General features: G+C 39.9%; 1 protein-coding gene across 6 annotated transcripts in view; it reads right to left on the reverse strand.

The window, feature by feature from the left end:
- Positions 1 to 1545: 1545 nt before the first annotated feature.
- Positions 1546 to 14313, reverse strand: part of LOC115570964 (brain-specific angiogenesis inhibitor 1-associated protein 2-like) — a 72309-nt gene continuing 59541 nt past the window's right edge. For 3 of the 6 annotated variants that reach the window (XM_030399834.1, XM_030399833.1, XM_030399832.1), the window contains 6 exons: positions 13695 to 13899; positions 12606 to 12807; positions 12162 to 12242; positions 11902 to 12067; positions 10643 to 10680; positions 1546 to 3554 (listed from right to left, as the gene is read on the reverse strand). In XM_030399834.1, coding sequence (XP_030255694.1) covers positions 3398 to 3554; positions 10643 to 10680; positions 11902 to 12067; positions 12162 to 12242; positions 12606 to 12807; positions 13695 to 13899 — 849 coding nt within the window. In that variant the 3' untranslated portion in view covers positions 1546 to 3397. Of the gene's footprint in view, positions 3555 to 3986; positions 4030 to 6201; positions 9850 to 10642; positions 10681 to 11901; positions 12068 to 12161; positions 12243 to 12605; positions 12808 to 13694; positions 13900 to 14313 lie in introns of those variants that run through there. The other 3 variants (XM_030399836.1, XM_030399831.1, XM_030399835.1) reach the window with 3 other exon arrangements.

The following is a 14313-nucleotide window of genomic DNA, read 5'->3' on the forward strand; positions in this document are numbered from 1 at the left end:
TTAAACTATGTGCTGTCTTGCCTGCCAAGCAGCTAACATGTCAAGCAGGGCTTGTACTGTATATTTCAGACATTCAAGTCTTTATTTTGAATATCAAAATCACTTTTAAAATCTACTCTTCTTGGGTTTTTTTGCTTTAAAATCTCTCAAACAATAAATTCAGTCTTAATTTTATAATTTGTAGAGGAGAATTCACCTCAATGTTATTTCCACTAAGTGAAATATGGAAATCATTAGTAAATACATACATAACCTCACATGCATCAGGCAAAGTTAAAGAGCGGGTTCACTTTAAATATATATATATATATTAAAACAACAGTGCCTGATTTATTTCTGATGGTATCTAACCATTTAGACGTTGTCAAGGTTTTAAAATATGAAACCAGATTTTCCTCAGTCATTTTGGGGTTGAAACGAGACCTTAGAAGTGCTTTGCATTTGTGGTGCTCATAGCATTTTAACATCTAATTAAAAAAAAATCACAGAGATCTGAGAGGCATAAGAGTCTGAATGTTTCTCAAAACTTAGAAGAAGTAAAACTCAAACTATCTGCATGAAGAGATACCAGCAGAGGCGTGAAAATCGCTGAGTCACCAGAAGAAAATGTTAGTTTTTTTAGATTTGAACACACCAAAGAAGCCCTGAAGAATGTTTTTTTGCTTGTGAAACTTTTTTTGTAGTCTGATTTTAATAGTTTTCTCTCCTGTGTTTATAACTCGAGAACTGGTGGAGAAAATGTTTTGCAGGACAATCCTAAAAGTTTTTTTTTCCATCTGTGAAAACATATGAAAAAAAAAAAAAATGTTGAGTAGTGAAATCAAGTGAAAACATTTTTTCAGAGAGAGTGAAATACATGTAAAATAGTAATGTATGAGTCAAACTAGGTGGACAAAAAAAATCTTTTCAGGAGTAAAATTTCATGAAAGTTAAGTGAAAAAAAATGTGTTCAGTTCAACAGTTCTCATGGGGTTTTCATGGGGCAAAAAAAAAATTCAGGAGAATTGTTTTTCCCCGGTGTTTAAAAATGTTTTTGGTCCCAGCCTAAAATCTGAAATCTTTTTTCGTCCTTTTGGTTTCAAACCTAAAATCTTTCTTAAAAAAGAAAGTTTTTGTAAAATAAATTTCGCTCTGTTTTACACCTGAAAGAAAAAGGTTTTCTGTTTATTTTATTGTCCTCTTGGTTTCACCGATGACATTTTTTTTGTATAGATACATTTTTTAATGTGCATGGAGAAAATTATTCTAAAAAAAGTGATTTTTCACTTCTTTGTCTTCTTCATTTCACCCATGAAACGTTTTTTTCTCCTGTACCATTTTTTTTACTTGAATTAAAAAAAAAAATCAGTTTGTTTCAACCATTAAAATATTTGTTTTGGCTTCACAATTTTTACGGAAGTACGGAAGAGGATTAGGGCCACATGTGAATTTTTTTTTTTAGTTCTGATATTAAAGTCAAAATTCTAACTTTAATCTCAGAATTCTGACTTTTTTCTCAGAATTCTGACTTTAAAGTCAGAACTAAAAAAGAATTCACATGTGGCCCTAATCCTCTTCCGTATAAAAGAAAAAAGTTGTCTCCCTTAAATTTTTTCAGTTTTCTTTTAACGTAAAAAAAAACAACACACAAAACATTATCTTGTAGAAAAAAAATCCATCCACTTGGTTTCACAGAGTTAACAAAATTCCAGTACAAAAACATTCATGTGCATTCACAGATAAAAGGGAAAAAATAAAAAAAAAAATTCCAGAAAAATAGGTTTTTCCTGAAAAATGAAACATTTTATTTTAAACAGGAAACATAGTGTTTTCTTTAAATTGGAATTAATTTTTCCAGAAGAAAATTTTGTTTTAAAAATACGTGGTTCACACATGGAGAAAAAAAAGTGCCCACATGAAAGAAAAACCTTATATTAAAAAATAATTTTTGCTTTGAAGACATACTTTTGTAGACTTGGTTTTTCCTCCTTTTTACAGATTAGAAAAAAAAAAAGAAAAATTAGAAGATTATCCTGGCAAAACTTTTCTCGCACAAGTTCTCAAGTCATACGCACACCAGACAGAGGAACAATTAAATCAGACTTAGAAAACTGATTCTGTAACACTCTCCTTAAACACTGCATTTTAAACATGAGGCCAATATCAGCTCAGACTAACTAATGACGACCTGTATCAGTGTACTTCTGATTGCTTGTTTCTCCAGTAGTTATCTTGAACACGAAAGAAAAAAAATGCAATCAAAAAAAGTTTTCTCTTGTTGATTGTAACATTGAATATTTGTCCGTTGAAAACGTTGCTTTAAGAAGATCTTACAAACTGCTTGTAGAGAATATTAATCAAACATCATATCAATGAAATCTGAAAACCAGTGCAGTACATCATTTCTGTAGTTACACCTGCAGTGCAGCTTAGAACTAATATTACAGAATATAAGATTTCCTGTGAGTATACAATTAGTTGAAGATACAGTACTATGAGTCGTGTGCTTATCAGTTTCGATGCAATCACTCAGCACGAATTTATCACACAGATACTGCTGATTTTTCTGGCTAGTCTATTCTTCTCTCGTGTGTTTCAGCAGTTTTACTTTCTCTCCATCATCTGCTGAAACATCTGACATGTCGCCGTTTAGATTTTCCATCTCTCAGTTCAGACAAACAACAGACAGTTTTCTTTCTGTGTGTGTGTCAGTGTTTGACACCAGCACCAACACAGGTTGCTACGCTCGCCCTGGGAGAAGGCAGTATTAACAGGTGAGGCTACAAGGTGAGACACCTGACAAGATGTATAGCTTACTAACATCAAAGCCCTTTTGTTGACAAGGCAGGGGGAGGAAGCTGTGTTTTAAAAGCTCGGAGACGTCATCAGGCGACTTCTCGAACCAGCTGTGAGTCTACGTGAGGAGCCAGTCTTCAGTCTTTGGGTCGTGATATGATGTAAGAGACGGTTCAGGCTTTAAAAATGAACAAAGAAGTGAGCCACGCAGGCGAACAGCTACTCTTATTCTTATCTCACAGCACATGCTGCTCGTATGTTTGGACAGTGACCAGTGAAATACCTTCACTGCTGTGCATCATCATGTTACAGAATACACCTCAGTGGAAAACAAGAGCCTGACTTTTTAAATTCTCCAGGCTATCAATGTGCTTTCTGTGCTAGAAGATCAAAAATGAATCAATTCTAGCTTTTATTTACATTAAATTCTCTCTCAACTAATACAGAGATTGCAGTAAATGTGAACTGTTGTGGTGGAGTTACTTTGCTGTTAATATTTAATTCTCAATATATAGTAGAACTGTTGTAATACTGTGGTTGAATCAGAGAGTTACAGCTGAGGGGAGAAGGTGGAACTGTGCCCCAGTGATCCTCCTACAGCTGCTTTAAACTGAGGATGAGCTCAGTAGTCATCCGAGGGATTTGAGGTCTTCTCCAAGGAGTCATAGTGAGCTTCATCAAGCTGCTCGTCCTCGATTTCCTCCACCCCATCCTCGTCATCATCAGAAAGGGGTGGAATGGGCGGGGCCTCTACGGCCGGCTCGTCGGGTGGATAAATGCTGGAAGTAAGAAAAGGAAAGAAAATATAGATAAAACATGAAGTTATGAAATGTAATGCAAATCATGCATTAAAAAGAAAAAAAGAAAAGGATGAAACATCTTTTTTCCCTGAGCAACAGAGCAGTTAAAAAGGGAATGAATTAAATATGAATCTGATGAGTCATGCAAAACAAAAAAGGAGGGAAAGTTGAGCATGATGCTGAAACATGCAACACATTTCCTGAAATGTAGGAAAAACATCACCGGACAGTCAGACGATGAAGTCAGCGAGCAGTCACATCACAGAAAAACCAAATAAACGATGGAAATAACCCGAAAACACCAGGACACCCACAGCTGACACGACAATGAAGAGGGTTTTAGTGATAATGAAATAGTGAAGGAGGAAGTGGTTGCATGAAGACGCCGGGGACCCGAGGTCAGTCACTTACGATGGGTTTGGTCACTCAAAAGCGGGCGTAATCAGGCCCTGTGCTGAAAGGAAGACACAGTCCCCAAGTGTCAACACTCACAATCTCCTCAAGTCACACACTGTATCCTAACATGTCACAGGGCAATGTCTGATTACTATAAATGTGCATCTTACTTGGCTTTATAGTATACAGTATGCATATTCACTTACTATACAACATCAAAATCTAAAGGTGCACTGCGTAGGATTTATAAACAACTGAGACCAAGACTGAGGCGACTGGGAGCCTCCGTTTGACACTTAGCTGTTTCCTGTCTGAGGCAGGATGTGTGTCTGTTTACTCAAGTACTGGAATCAGCTGTGGATAAAGTAATCAGATCCTTTACTTCAGTAAAAAGTCACAATACAACTGTGTGAGAATACTTTCTTAAAAGTAAATGACCTGAACGAGAGGCAATGTCCCGCCTCCTCCGGTGGACAAATATGGGACCTTATTCCAGAAAAAACATGGCTGATAGTAAATGGTGAGAAACAAATGATTTTTTTTTTATCCCGTTTGAATTATGCCATAAACTAAACATATGTGTGTAAATCTAAAAGATCATTTTCCAACTCAAGAAAGTCGCGGTTTGTCATAAAACTAAAGAAATATAAGACTGTGAAAATATGTAATTACACAAATACACAGCAAACAGTCGGGTTAGTAATATCTAATTACATTTTCATTTTCAATTATATATTTTTTTATGAAATAAAGTTCCCAGCCTCAAGGGGAGAGACTTTAAATACCAATTAAAATGGGTTAAAATTAGTTAAAATGCACCTGTAGGAAAGTATTCTTACACAGTTGTATTGTATATTTTTACAGATGTACAGGATCTGATTACTTTATCCACCAGTGGTTCCAGTACTTGAGTCTTTTTTTACCGCTGATGATGCATAAAGATACAAAATAAAGTGTTGAGGTCTGTTGAGGCAGCCAGTCACTCTCTGTGATGCTCTCACTTGTCTGTGTTACTTCTACTGATGCACTAAAACTACTCTGTTTTTTTTTGGATGTATTCGTGTAGCACTTTGACATCAATCTATAAACACCAAACAGATCACGACTAAACGCACAGTTGCTGAGTGTTTACATCTAAATCATGACACACATATAGTAACTCCACAATACAGGATACACAAAAATAAAACAGGCAGGCACACAGACAGACCACGGCACAGTGAGCAAACAAACAGACGGACAAATGAATATGCTGTGATGAGGACGCACGGACACAAACACACAGTTGAGTTGAAAAAGGTACCTTTACTAGCAGCAGGAGGAGGAGCAGGCCAGTGGGTGTATGGCATTGGCAGGTCAGGGCGGGTAGGATGCAGTGTAACTACTACTGTGCACTGAACACACACACACACACACACACTTCACATGCAACAAGGCCGGTGCGCAGTTATGATGCAGTTTGTTCCAGAAATGTCGTCATGAGAAGCGACACCAAATGTGCAAAGAGGAGCCGCTGGTTAATGTGTTAAAGCAACAGATGAGCAACTAATCCGTCTGTTAGGATGATGGTGAATAAGCAAAGAAACACTTTTGGAGAAGTTTATAGTGTCTGCAGAAGCTTAGAGCTTAAAGAAACAGTTTAACAAAAAATGTTAAATCAGTCGTTTCCTCTTCACCTGCCCTGCTGATGGAAAGTCAGGTGACGTTTTGTAGTCCATGAAACTTTTCTGGAGCTTTGAAAATACGTAATTTAAATCCTTACCATGCAGAAATCTTCTCTGGAGGTGCCAAGCTAAAACTGTGCACCTGAGACATCCAGACTTTTCATTGGATGAGCTGTATGGAACCATTTAATGTTGTTGTTCTTACATTTTAAATCAAGTCTCCAGATACTTCAGTTGAAGCTCCAGAAATGTTTTGTGGACTACGACACTTCACCTGACTTTCCATCAGCATGAGGGTGAGTAAAAATTGACCTCATTTTTTATTTTTGGATAAAATGTTCCTTTAATTAGCTTACTTTTTTCTGTTAAACGTTTAAAATGACTGTAAAATAATGATAATTTGCTTTATAAAATCAAAAAGAAGCAGAAGTAAAACACATTTGGCTTTTGAGGACTTGCATAGAGACAAAAAGAAAGATTTAGAGGCTGAATTCTTTCTAAACGTCTCTTTGGATGTAAAAGGCTTTCTGGATAAAAGTAAATGAATAGAAACAGCCAAAAAAAGGTCCAGCTGAATAAATTTATTTCACACTTTTTTAGAGTAAAAAGTCACCATACATTTGAGGTCATCAATATTACACTTTTTGGTGCCCCCAAAGCATGCACGTCCATAAATTCTCTGTACAATACTTCATGTTTTTTGTTCTTTTTGCGACAAAACCCCTCAAAATAAAAGCACATCAGTTGATGTGGGAGTTATTCGGGGCCACAGGTGGTTGGTGTGCTTTCTCTGCAGCAGTGGCAGTCATACCTTGGGCTTATTTTAGTGGAGAAAGAAGAAACACTGGCAGCTTCCTGTCGTTTGCACTCGACTTTTGTCTCTAAAATTCACCAAGACAGAGATGGAGAGAAAAGGGGGGTTGGCAAAGCTGAGGGGGAAGACGAGTGTTAGGCAACAGACAAACGGAGAGCAGAGGAGAAGAGAGCACAGAGACGGCAGACAAACGCAGCGAGGGAAACATTTCTACAATGCAAAAAAGTCCATCTACACTCAAATCTATGAGGATTGTTCTTCAAGAAGTGAAAACTGCAACACAGAATAAGAAGCGTTGGGAACAAGTGAAAGCATCTGCCTCGCTTCTTTCACTACATTGAAGAAAATAAATATACTTTATGACTCTTTAAACACTGGAACATGTTAGATATTTGGTAAGGATGGACCTTTTTGCAGAGCAGGAGGCATGAGAGAGGTGCACAGTTTAACACTTCTTTCTTTCACTTTGGTAAAAGACCATACTTGGTTGAGATTTTCATAAAAACCTCATAAAAACAGGATTTAGAAGCCAACAATATGAGACAGACTTATCCCTACTGAACTTGTTAGTGGACTTCAGATGTCGATGGACGGAGGGAGGTAAGTAAAGACAGGCACTAACTGGACTGACATACAGACGAGCAGACCAGCATCTTTATTTAGCACAGAGAGAATCAGACAAACAGTTCGTTATCTTCAAAACATGATGGGTTTTTTTTTACTTACTGAGGTTTTAAAATCAAGCCTTTAATTGCAAAGACAACAGTACAAGAAGGCTGAATGAGGTTTCAACATCAAATGAGCTCCTCTCCCCTTCAAGGCTGCAGAGAGGCTGTGCCATTCATCTGACCGCGTGTCATCATCACAACACTGCTGACGCCTCATCTGAATCTCTGGATCCATCAGCATCTCTTATTGATGAATAACTTTAGTCTTAAGTTGCCATAGAAATACAGTATATATTATTCACATTAGTCACTTAATTCACAGTATGGAGGCACTATAATATGTCCCGACTTTGACAAAGATTTAAAAACGTTTGGAGTTGAAAGCGATGTCACTAGACGATGTGCACCGAGTCAAACGGACAAACGGACAAACCAGTTGTCTTTTCTTTCATGCATGAACGAGCGACTGTATCTGGGGCTGCAACTATTTATTTCATTTATTGGCAACTAATCAGATTATTATTTTCTCAAAATGTCTTATGTCTGTCAAATGTAAAAAATGTCAGAATGCCAGAGTGATGTCTTCCAGCTGATTTTTTATTTCCCGACCTGTGAACCAAAACGAATCTGCAGTATAAACGAGGCTCTGGAGCTTTTTAAGAGTAAAATTCAAGCAGCTTTCAAAGTACAGAAACCAACAATATCAAAACTCTTGAAGACTTCATCATCACATCTGCTGTGGTTGTTACTTTAAATGCAATTGCACATGAATAAGGTTCACAGAATTCCTTTATGCCCACAGAAATCACTGTAAATGTGTTAATTCTACCAGCTGTTCATAATAACAATGACTGTGTGTTTTAGAGACAAACGACTACGACAGCAGGATCGTTTCATTTCAAATAAAAAAATACATTTGATCTGATTGATGACGCGTAGAGGAAACAACAGATCAATGCTTGGCGATGTGGACTTAAAAAAATATGTTTAAGCTGCATCGTGATACACGATATATCATCTCAGTATTTTGAAACCTCCTCAAAAGCACTTCATAAATGCGAGGACTGGGCGCCAAAATCAAATATCATAATGTTTCATTACTAAATACCTCAATATTGATATTGAGACACTTTTGTTGGGACGACTGTTGTTACGCTCACAAAGTTTTAACACAATGAGATTTTTGATAAATAATCACCAGTAATGTGGATATAGATACTGAAGCGATAAAGGCTAAAGTGCTAGAACAAGTAGAACAGTCCGGTTAGTTCAGAAAATTACATCACTTTACTGTAATGCAGCCTTTAAAATCAGGAAAAGACGACACTTATACCGTATCATGATATAACGATATCCAAAATCTAAGACAATATCTAGTCTCGTATCACGATAATGATAATATTGATATATTGCCCAGCCCTACACTAAATTATGTGTGAAAATCAAGCATTCTTCAAGAAGTATATTTGATTTCAACCATATTCCTAAACTAAACCTTTTCAAGAATTTGTATGAAAACCGTAAAAAACAAGAAAAAGCAGCGAATTCTCACATTTAAGAAAGCTTTGAGCCGGCGGGTGTTTGTTCATGTTTGTTTCGTAGATAACTTTAAACAGACAACGACGGATAGTTTCAGCACTAAACCCAACTCAGAGCCTTATATGTCATTCAGGGACGAGGTAGTTGACCCCATTCAGCCTTGGCATTGGTATTTACACACCACAATAGATGGTCAGAGGAGCCCGAGCACCTGGGTTTGTGTGTCTGAGCACAGTGTCCCTCCACACAGATGTGGGAGAACAAGTCCAAAGGCTGATACTGAAAATGTTACAGTAAGTTTGTTTACAGAAAGTCAGAAATATAGACTATTAATTCCATAAGGTGCGTGTTTTTTTTGTTTTTTTTAATGATCATAGATACTGTATGACAAGCACTTCTGTATGGCACACTTATGTACAGTAAACATTCCCGTCACAACGTCTCCGTTCCATAAGTTAAAACATTTACATTAGCTGTTCACTACTCGTGATACATGGCCTCTCATCTCAGAGGAATACAAAACCTCACAGCATGAAAAGGTAAAATTACTGTTAAATACTGAAAGACCCAGTAAAAGTATTGATTGCAATGTACTTTTTTTTGTTGTTTTTTTACATTATGAAAATCCTCTTTGGGATCAACATCATTAATTCCACACCCTGATTTACATTTCCTTTACATTGTCATTGGGATGGAGTGCGCTGACAATTGTGAAAATCCGGTTCCTCTGGTGGGGAGATATAGTCCCCCAGCAATATATAAAAGAAATGTACATGCATGAAAGACAAGCAAAAGATACATTTTCCTCAGAGAAAATGTCCATCACATTGATTTTGAATATTCGGATGGCGCAGAGTCCAGTTTGCTCTGGTTTGACTTGGCGTGGCTCTGCACCAAAGCGTCACCAGTGGCCCGTTGTGGCAACCGGCCAGTTAGACAGCACAGGGAGGGATTGAGGGAGATCAGAGAGGGGTAAAGATACAGACCAAAGCCTTGTCCTTGCATTGATCGGCTCAGGGAGAGTTTATTGCCGTAAGCGGGAGATAAGGAGGCGGGAAGAAGGGGGGGAAGGATGAGGGAAGGGGTTGGTTGAGGGGCAGCGAGGTGCCTGTCCTATCGCATCGTCTGGCTGAGTCTGTGCCTGTTTGTCTGTCTGTCCTCACACTGTCGAAATCAATTTGCCCTCTGTGGAACTGTGGACAAAGAGAGGGAAGAGGCTTCCAGGTGGGCTGGCTCAGGAGAAACAGCAGCAAACACAACCAGGACACACGGAGGACAGAAACCACGTCCACCCTCCGACATGCCAAACAAACTCAACAGTCTGAAAACTTGTCTGAACCCTTAAACTTCCTACATTTACTGTGAATGAGAGGGTTTGAAGCAGGGTGAGCTGATAACGGGATTGGGGGTGGGTGAGTGCAGTTAGCAGGTGGAGGTGCTAGTGGAGCTGCATGGTGCATGTGGAGGAGCTGGGAGGTCAAAGCATGAGTGTTTTTATAGAAATTAACAAAAAGAAAACTTAAATCAACTTAAGCTTTAAACAGAATAAAAGTGAGCGAAAACATGCTTGACCTGTCATCAGTTACTCTGATGGTTCTGTGTGGGCTGAGATGGACCTACTTAACACTCAGAGACGACCAGACAAAAAGCCAGTCATCCAGCAGTATGCAGTATTATGATATTATCACTTATGTTATCCTATAAACAAGTGAAAACATAAAAGAACACAAAGAAAACAACACAAAACAAGAATGTGGTGTGTGTCCTGCTGGTTGTGTGTTTGCGGGTCTGGATCCCTCAACTCTCCGTCTTCAGCGCCCAGCGGAAATAATCACTGACTTCCCACCCACAAATACTTCCAATCGCGCTCCACCAAAGTGTGAGCAAAACTAAAATATATGGATGATGAGCTGACTTATTTATCTGAACCTGATTTCTGCATCGATACAAAATAAACAAATATTAACTTCAACAAGTGGTTCTTACCTTGTGGGGAAGCGGGGCTCGTATTCTTCAACTCCTTGCTGTAAAGGGAAAAAAATAAAAACAGATGAGAGATCTGGTCATGCAGTTCCTTCTGAAAACAGCAGAATTAATACTTTTCTAAAGGTGCAATGACCATTAGAGCCTGCAGGTGGCAGCAAAGATCTCAGATCTGAGCAATGACCCGACAAGGCATTTCCTCCAGCGCCCCGAACTGTGACTACAAACCTCAGCTAGAAAATGTCTATCCGTGAAAATAAAGAAATACAAAACAATAATTTGAATGTTAATTATTTTCTGCCGGGTTAGCATTAAATGAAAACTTCAGTCTTGACCAATATTGGATATTTGTAGGTCAAAAAGAATTCAAATTAGATTTTTTGTTGTGTGTAACAACGATGAATGATCTGTTTCAAACCAGGTTTATGTCTTTGTTAACCGAATGTTTAGATGTCCTCTGACCTACACATCATACCAGAGCTCGCTGGGTGACCGAAGCATTTAAGACACTTACAAGTGCACATAAACCTGACGACAAAATCCAGCTGCCCCTTAAACGTCAGCAGAGATGTTTCCCCTCGTAAATGCGTTGAGGTGGAAAGAAGAACAGTTTAAGTTGTTACATGACTGAGCAATTAAGCATCGCCCACATCTAATGTTCCAGGTGAGACGTAGGAGGGAAGCTGGGCCGATGGAGAAGGGTTCAGTGTTGCATAAGACTACTTCTGACTCTGCCTTTTGAAAGACGTAACCCCCTCCCTCGTCAACACCGCTGCCTCCTCTTTCGCTCAGTCAGCTGGGCGAACGCTCGCTCTGTTATCAACCGACGCCTGTCAGAAGAGCTTCCCTCAGAGGCAGAGGCAGCCAGGCGCAGAGGAAGACTTCTCCAGTCTGAGCCGGGCCGCATCTCACACTCGACCTTCCATAAACAGGAACGTGTGAAGCGAAGGAGAACTGATTTCTGCGTTTATGTAAGCTAATGTAGCAGAGCGTTCTCTGCAAGCTTTGGCTCAAGAGAACTCGGAATACTTGTAAAGGAAGAGACAGCCTGTCAAAGCAAAGCTAATCCTGCACTGTATCTCAGGTCAGCAGCATGTGGAGAAGAGCCACGTCAAAACTTTCAGAGACAGACGAGCACAGATCTTTGCCAGGTTTTGTTTGACGGCTCGGCTCATGTGTCACTTGTGAAATCATGTGTGGGAAGAAGCCGGTGTGTTGTGTGTGTGTGTGTGTGTGTGTGTGTGTTTTCCAAGCCGCCCCACCTGTGAGAAGCCTGGCACTGCCACGCTGTAGGGGCGCTGTTGTCTGCCATGCAGCGTAGCAGCACTCTGCGCCGCCATACGGGAGTGCATGCCGTAGTCAGGGGTGGAGAGAGCCATGTCTTCCCTCTCGAGAAGGTTGCCTGTGCTGCTGCTCTTCCCGTGGAGGCTGGAAACACACAGGTGAAACCAACATTCAATTGGTTGATGTTCAGTGAAGTGACTTTTATCTTTAGCTCAAAGTAGAATCCCCCAAAACGTACTTGTGTACTCGGAGTTGCCTCATGGAGTTTCCATCGGCCTCAGTGATGACTCGGGTGTAGGAGAAGGGAAACCAGCCACGCCTGGAAGAGATGAGGAGGCAGAAGATCTTAACATCCAGAGTGTCCACAGGTATCGGACACTGAACACAGTGCTTTGTTAGAAAAAAAATTATATCTAGATCAATAGTTTGTGACATCAGAAAAGTGAACTTTCAGAAGAGCCTGACTCATTTTAACGAAAAGAAATGAAGAGATGGAAAATGAAAGTAGATCAAATATCAAATGTGGCACCAAAAACTAATTACTGGTTCTTCTTCCAATGACCTTACAATCCACCAAAATTAACTAAAATCAGATGAGTAATTTTTGACCTGTTTATGCATGTGGTAATGACATCTCAGGAGGCAAACAAAACCGTTATTCGACCACATAAGATGCACTCACATCCTCGTCTTCTCGTTCTCTCCATAGTGCCAGCCGTCGCGGGCCTCTGGGACCAGCAGGGTGATTACATCGTTCTCAGAGAAGCTGAGCAGGGTGCTGTTGTCACCGGCTGCATGGGAGAAGATGGCCTGGACCCGAGTTCTGCCGTTTCTCTCCAGCCCGGCGGCCATGGAGCTGGACCGGGGCAGCGTACGGGTCTCCGCTGGAACACATGATGGATTTTAGTTTCCACTTTTTCTACAAAACACTGTCGGAAAACAACTCTTTAAAAAAAAGAGTCACAGCTCACTCTTAAAATTCTAAATGACTCAATTTATGAAACTTGTTCCTGTCCTACATCTATTTTTACTCATAATCTCCCTTTTCTCATTTTTAATATCACATCTCCTTGTATTCCCACTTGCGTTGGCCTGTTTCTTATTAAAACCTCACAGGTTGCGTGACGTCCACACAGTATTTCATCAGCTCTCCTGGTGGATTTTATATCTGAGATACATTAATACCATTTATAAATACTTGTAATACAAAACCACATAAACCACAACTATGACCACTGTATGAAGTTGTTCACAAATTATTTTCTTTGTACACACTGGCAGACAGAGAGTTTATTTAGTTTGATCTTCATCAACTCATGAGAAAAGTATTTGTAGAGGTAGGGAGAGTCACAGAGACCCCTTTAAAAACTAAGTACATGTTGGTGATTTTAAAGCTGACTGCCCTCACGCTCACCAAAAACTTGGCAGCATATTTCAGCAGCTAATGGGTCGAAATGATCCATTTTCTGAGGTGTTGGGTCAATTAATGATGTGGCTGAAGCAGCTCCAGGTAAAGGGGACACGATCGAGGTCAATCTTGATTTAATTTTGGACCCAAAAAGAAAAATATCTCACTTAATCATCGAAAGCGTTTAATTCATAAGCAACATTTTGGTGGCAAGATAATTAAAGGTCAAAGATAGTTTGTTGGGAGACGCTGACATAAAGTCGTCCGCCTTCATGTGTTGATTTAAGTTTCTAATAAACAAAGAAACTGTCCAGATGCAAGTTGGACCTTGGTTGGACTCGAGTCCACAGTGCGAGTCCTTACTCAGTGTGGTCTTGCTCTTGGCCGGGGCGACCTTGCGGACAGGCAGGGTGTTGGAGTAGACCTCCCCTCCGTGCCTCTGGGTCTGCGGTGAGGCTTTGCCCTGGGCCACCTTGGCCTCCATCCACTGCTGGTAGTCATCTCCTCCGTGAGCGCCGGCCGTCCCGTTCATGACCGTCATCGTTCCATCAACAGCTCCCATCAGCCTCTGCAAACATGATGAAATGTGCACGCGGGCGATTAAAAATGCAAACCGCCTCTCTCCCTCTTTACATCACCCAACAGCTGTTACGTAACATCCAATTACTCATTAATAAAAACCAGCGAGCTTGAGAGTGGATCTGGGTCGGGAGGTGCTGATTAATGAGAAGACTACATCACAGTGTGTGTTGCTTTAAAGACAAAACATATGGAATAACTTCTGGGAGACTGTATAGAGTTTCAAAGTGCGTTTCATCTGAGAATACAGAAGTGAATCTGCACCAGGCTTTTTAATTAGAAGCTCTGGCGACACTGATGCAGCCTTTCATGCAAATCTTTTTTTTTTTTTCTTGTTGCCTCCAGTAACCAGGCCTGCAGGACGGGGTAGTCTGTAGAAGAGCCCGCGGAGGTGAGGAATTTA

The sequence above is a fragment of the Sparus aurata genome, chromosome 20, assembly GCF_900880675.1.
Source record: "Sparus aurata chromosome 20, fSpaAur1.1, whole genome shotgun sequence".
Taxonomy (NCBI): Eukaryota; Metazoa; Chordata; class Actinopteri; order Spariformes; family Sparidae; genus Sparus; species Sparus aurata.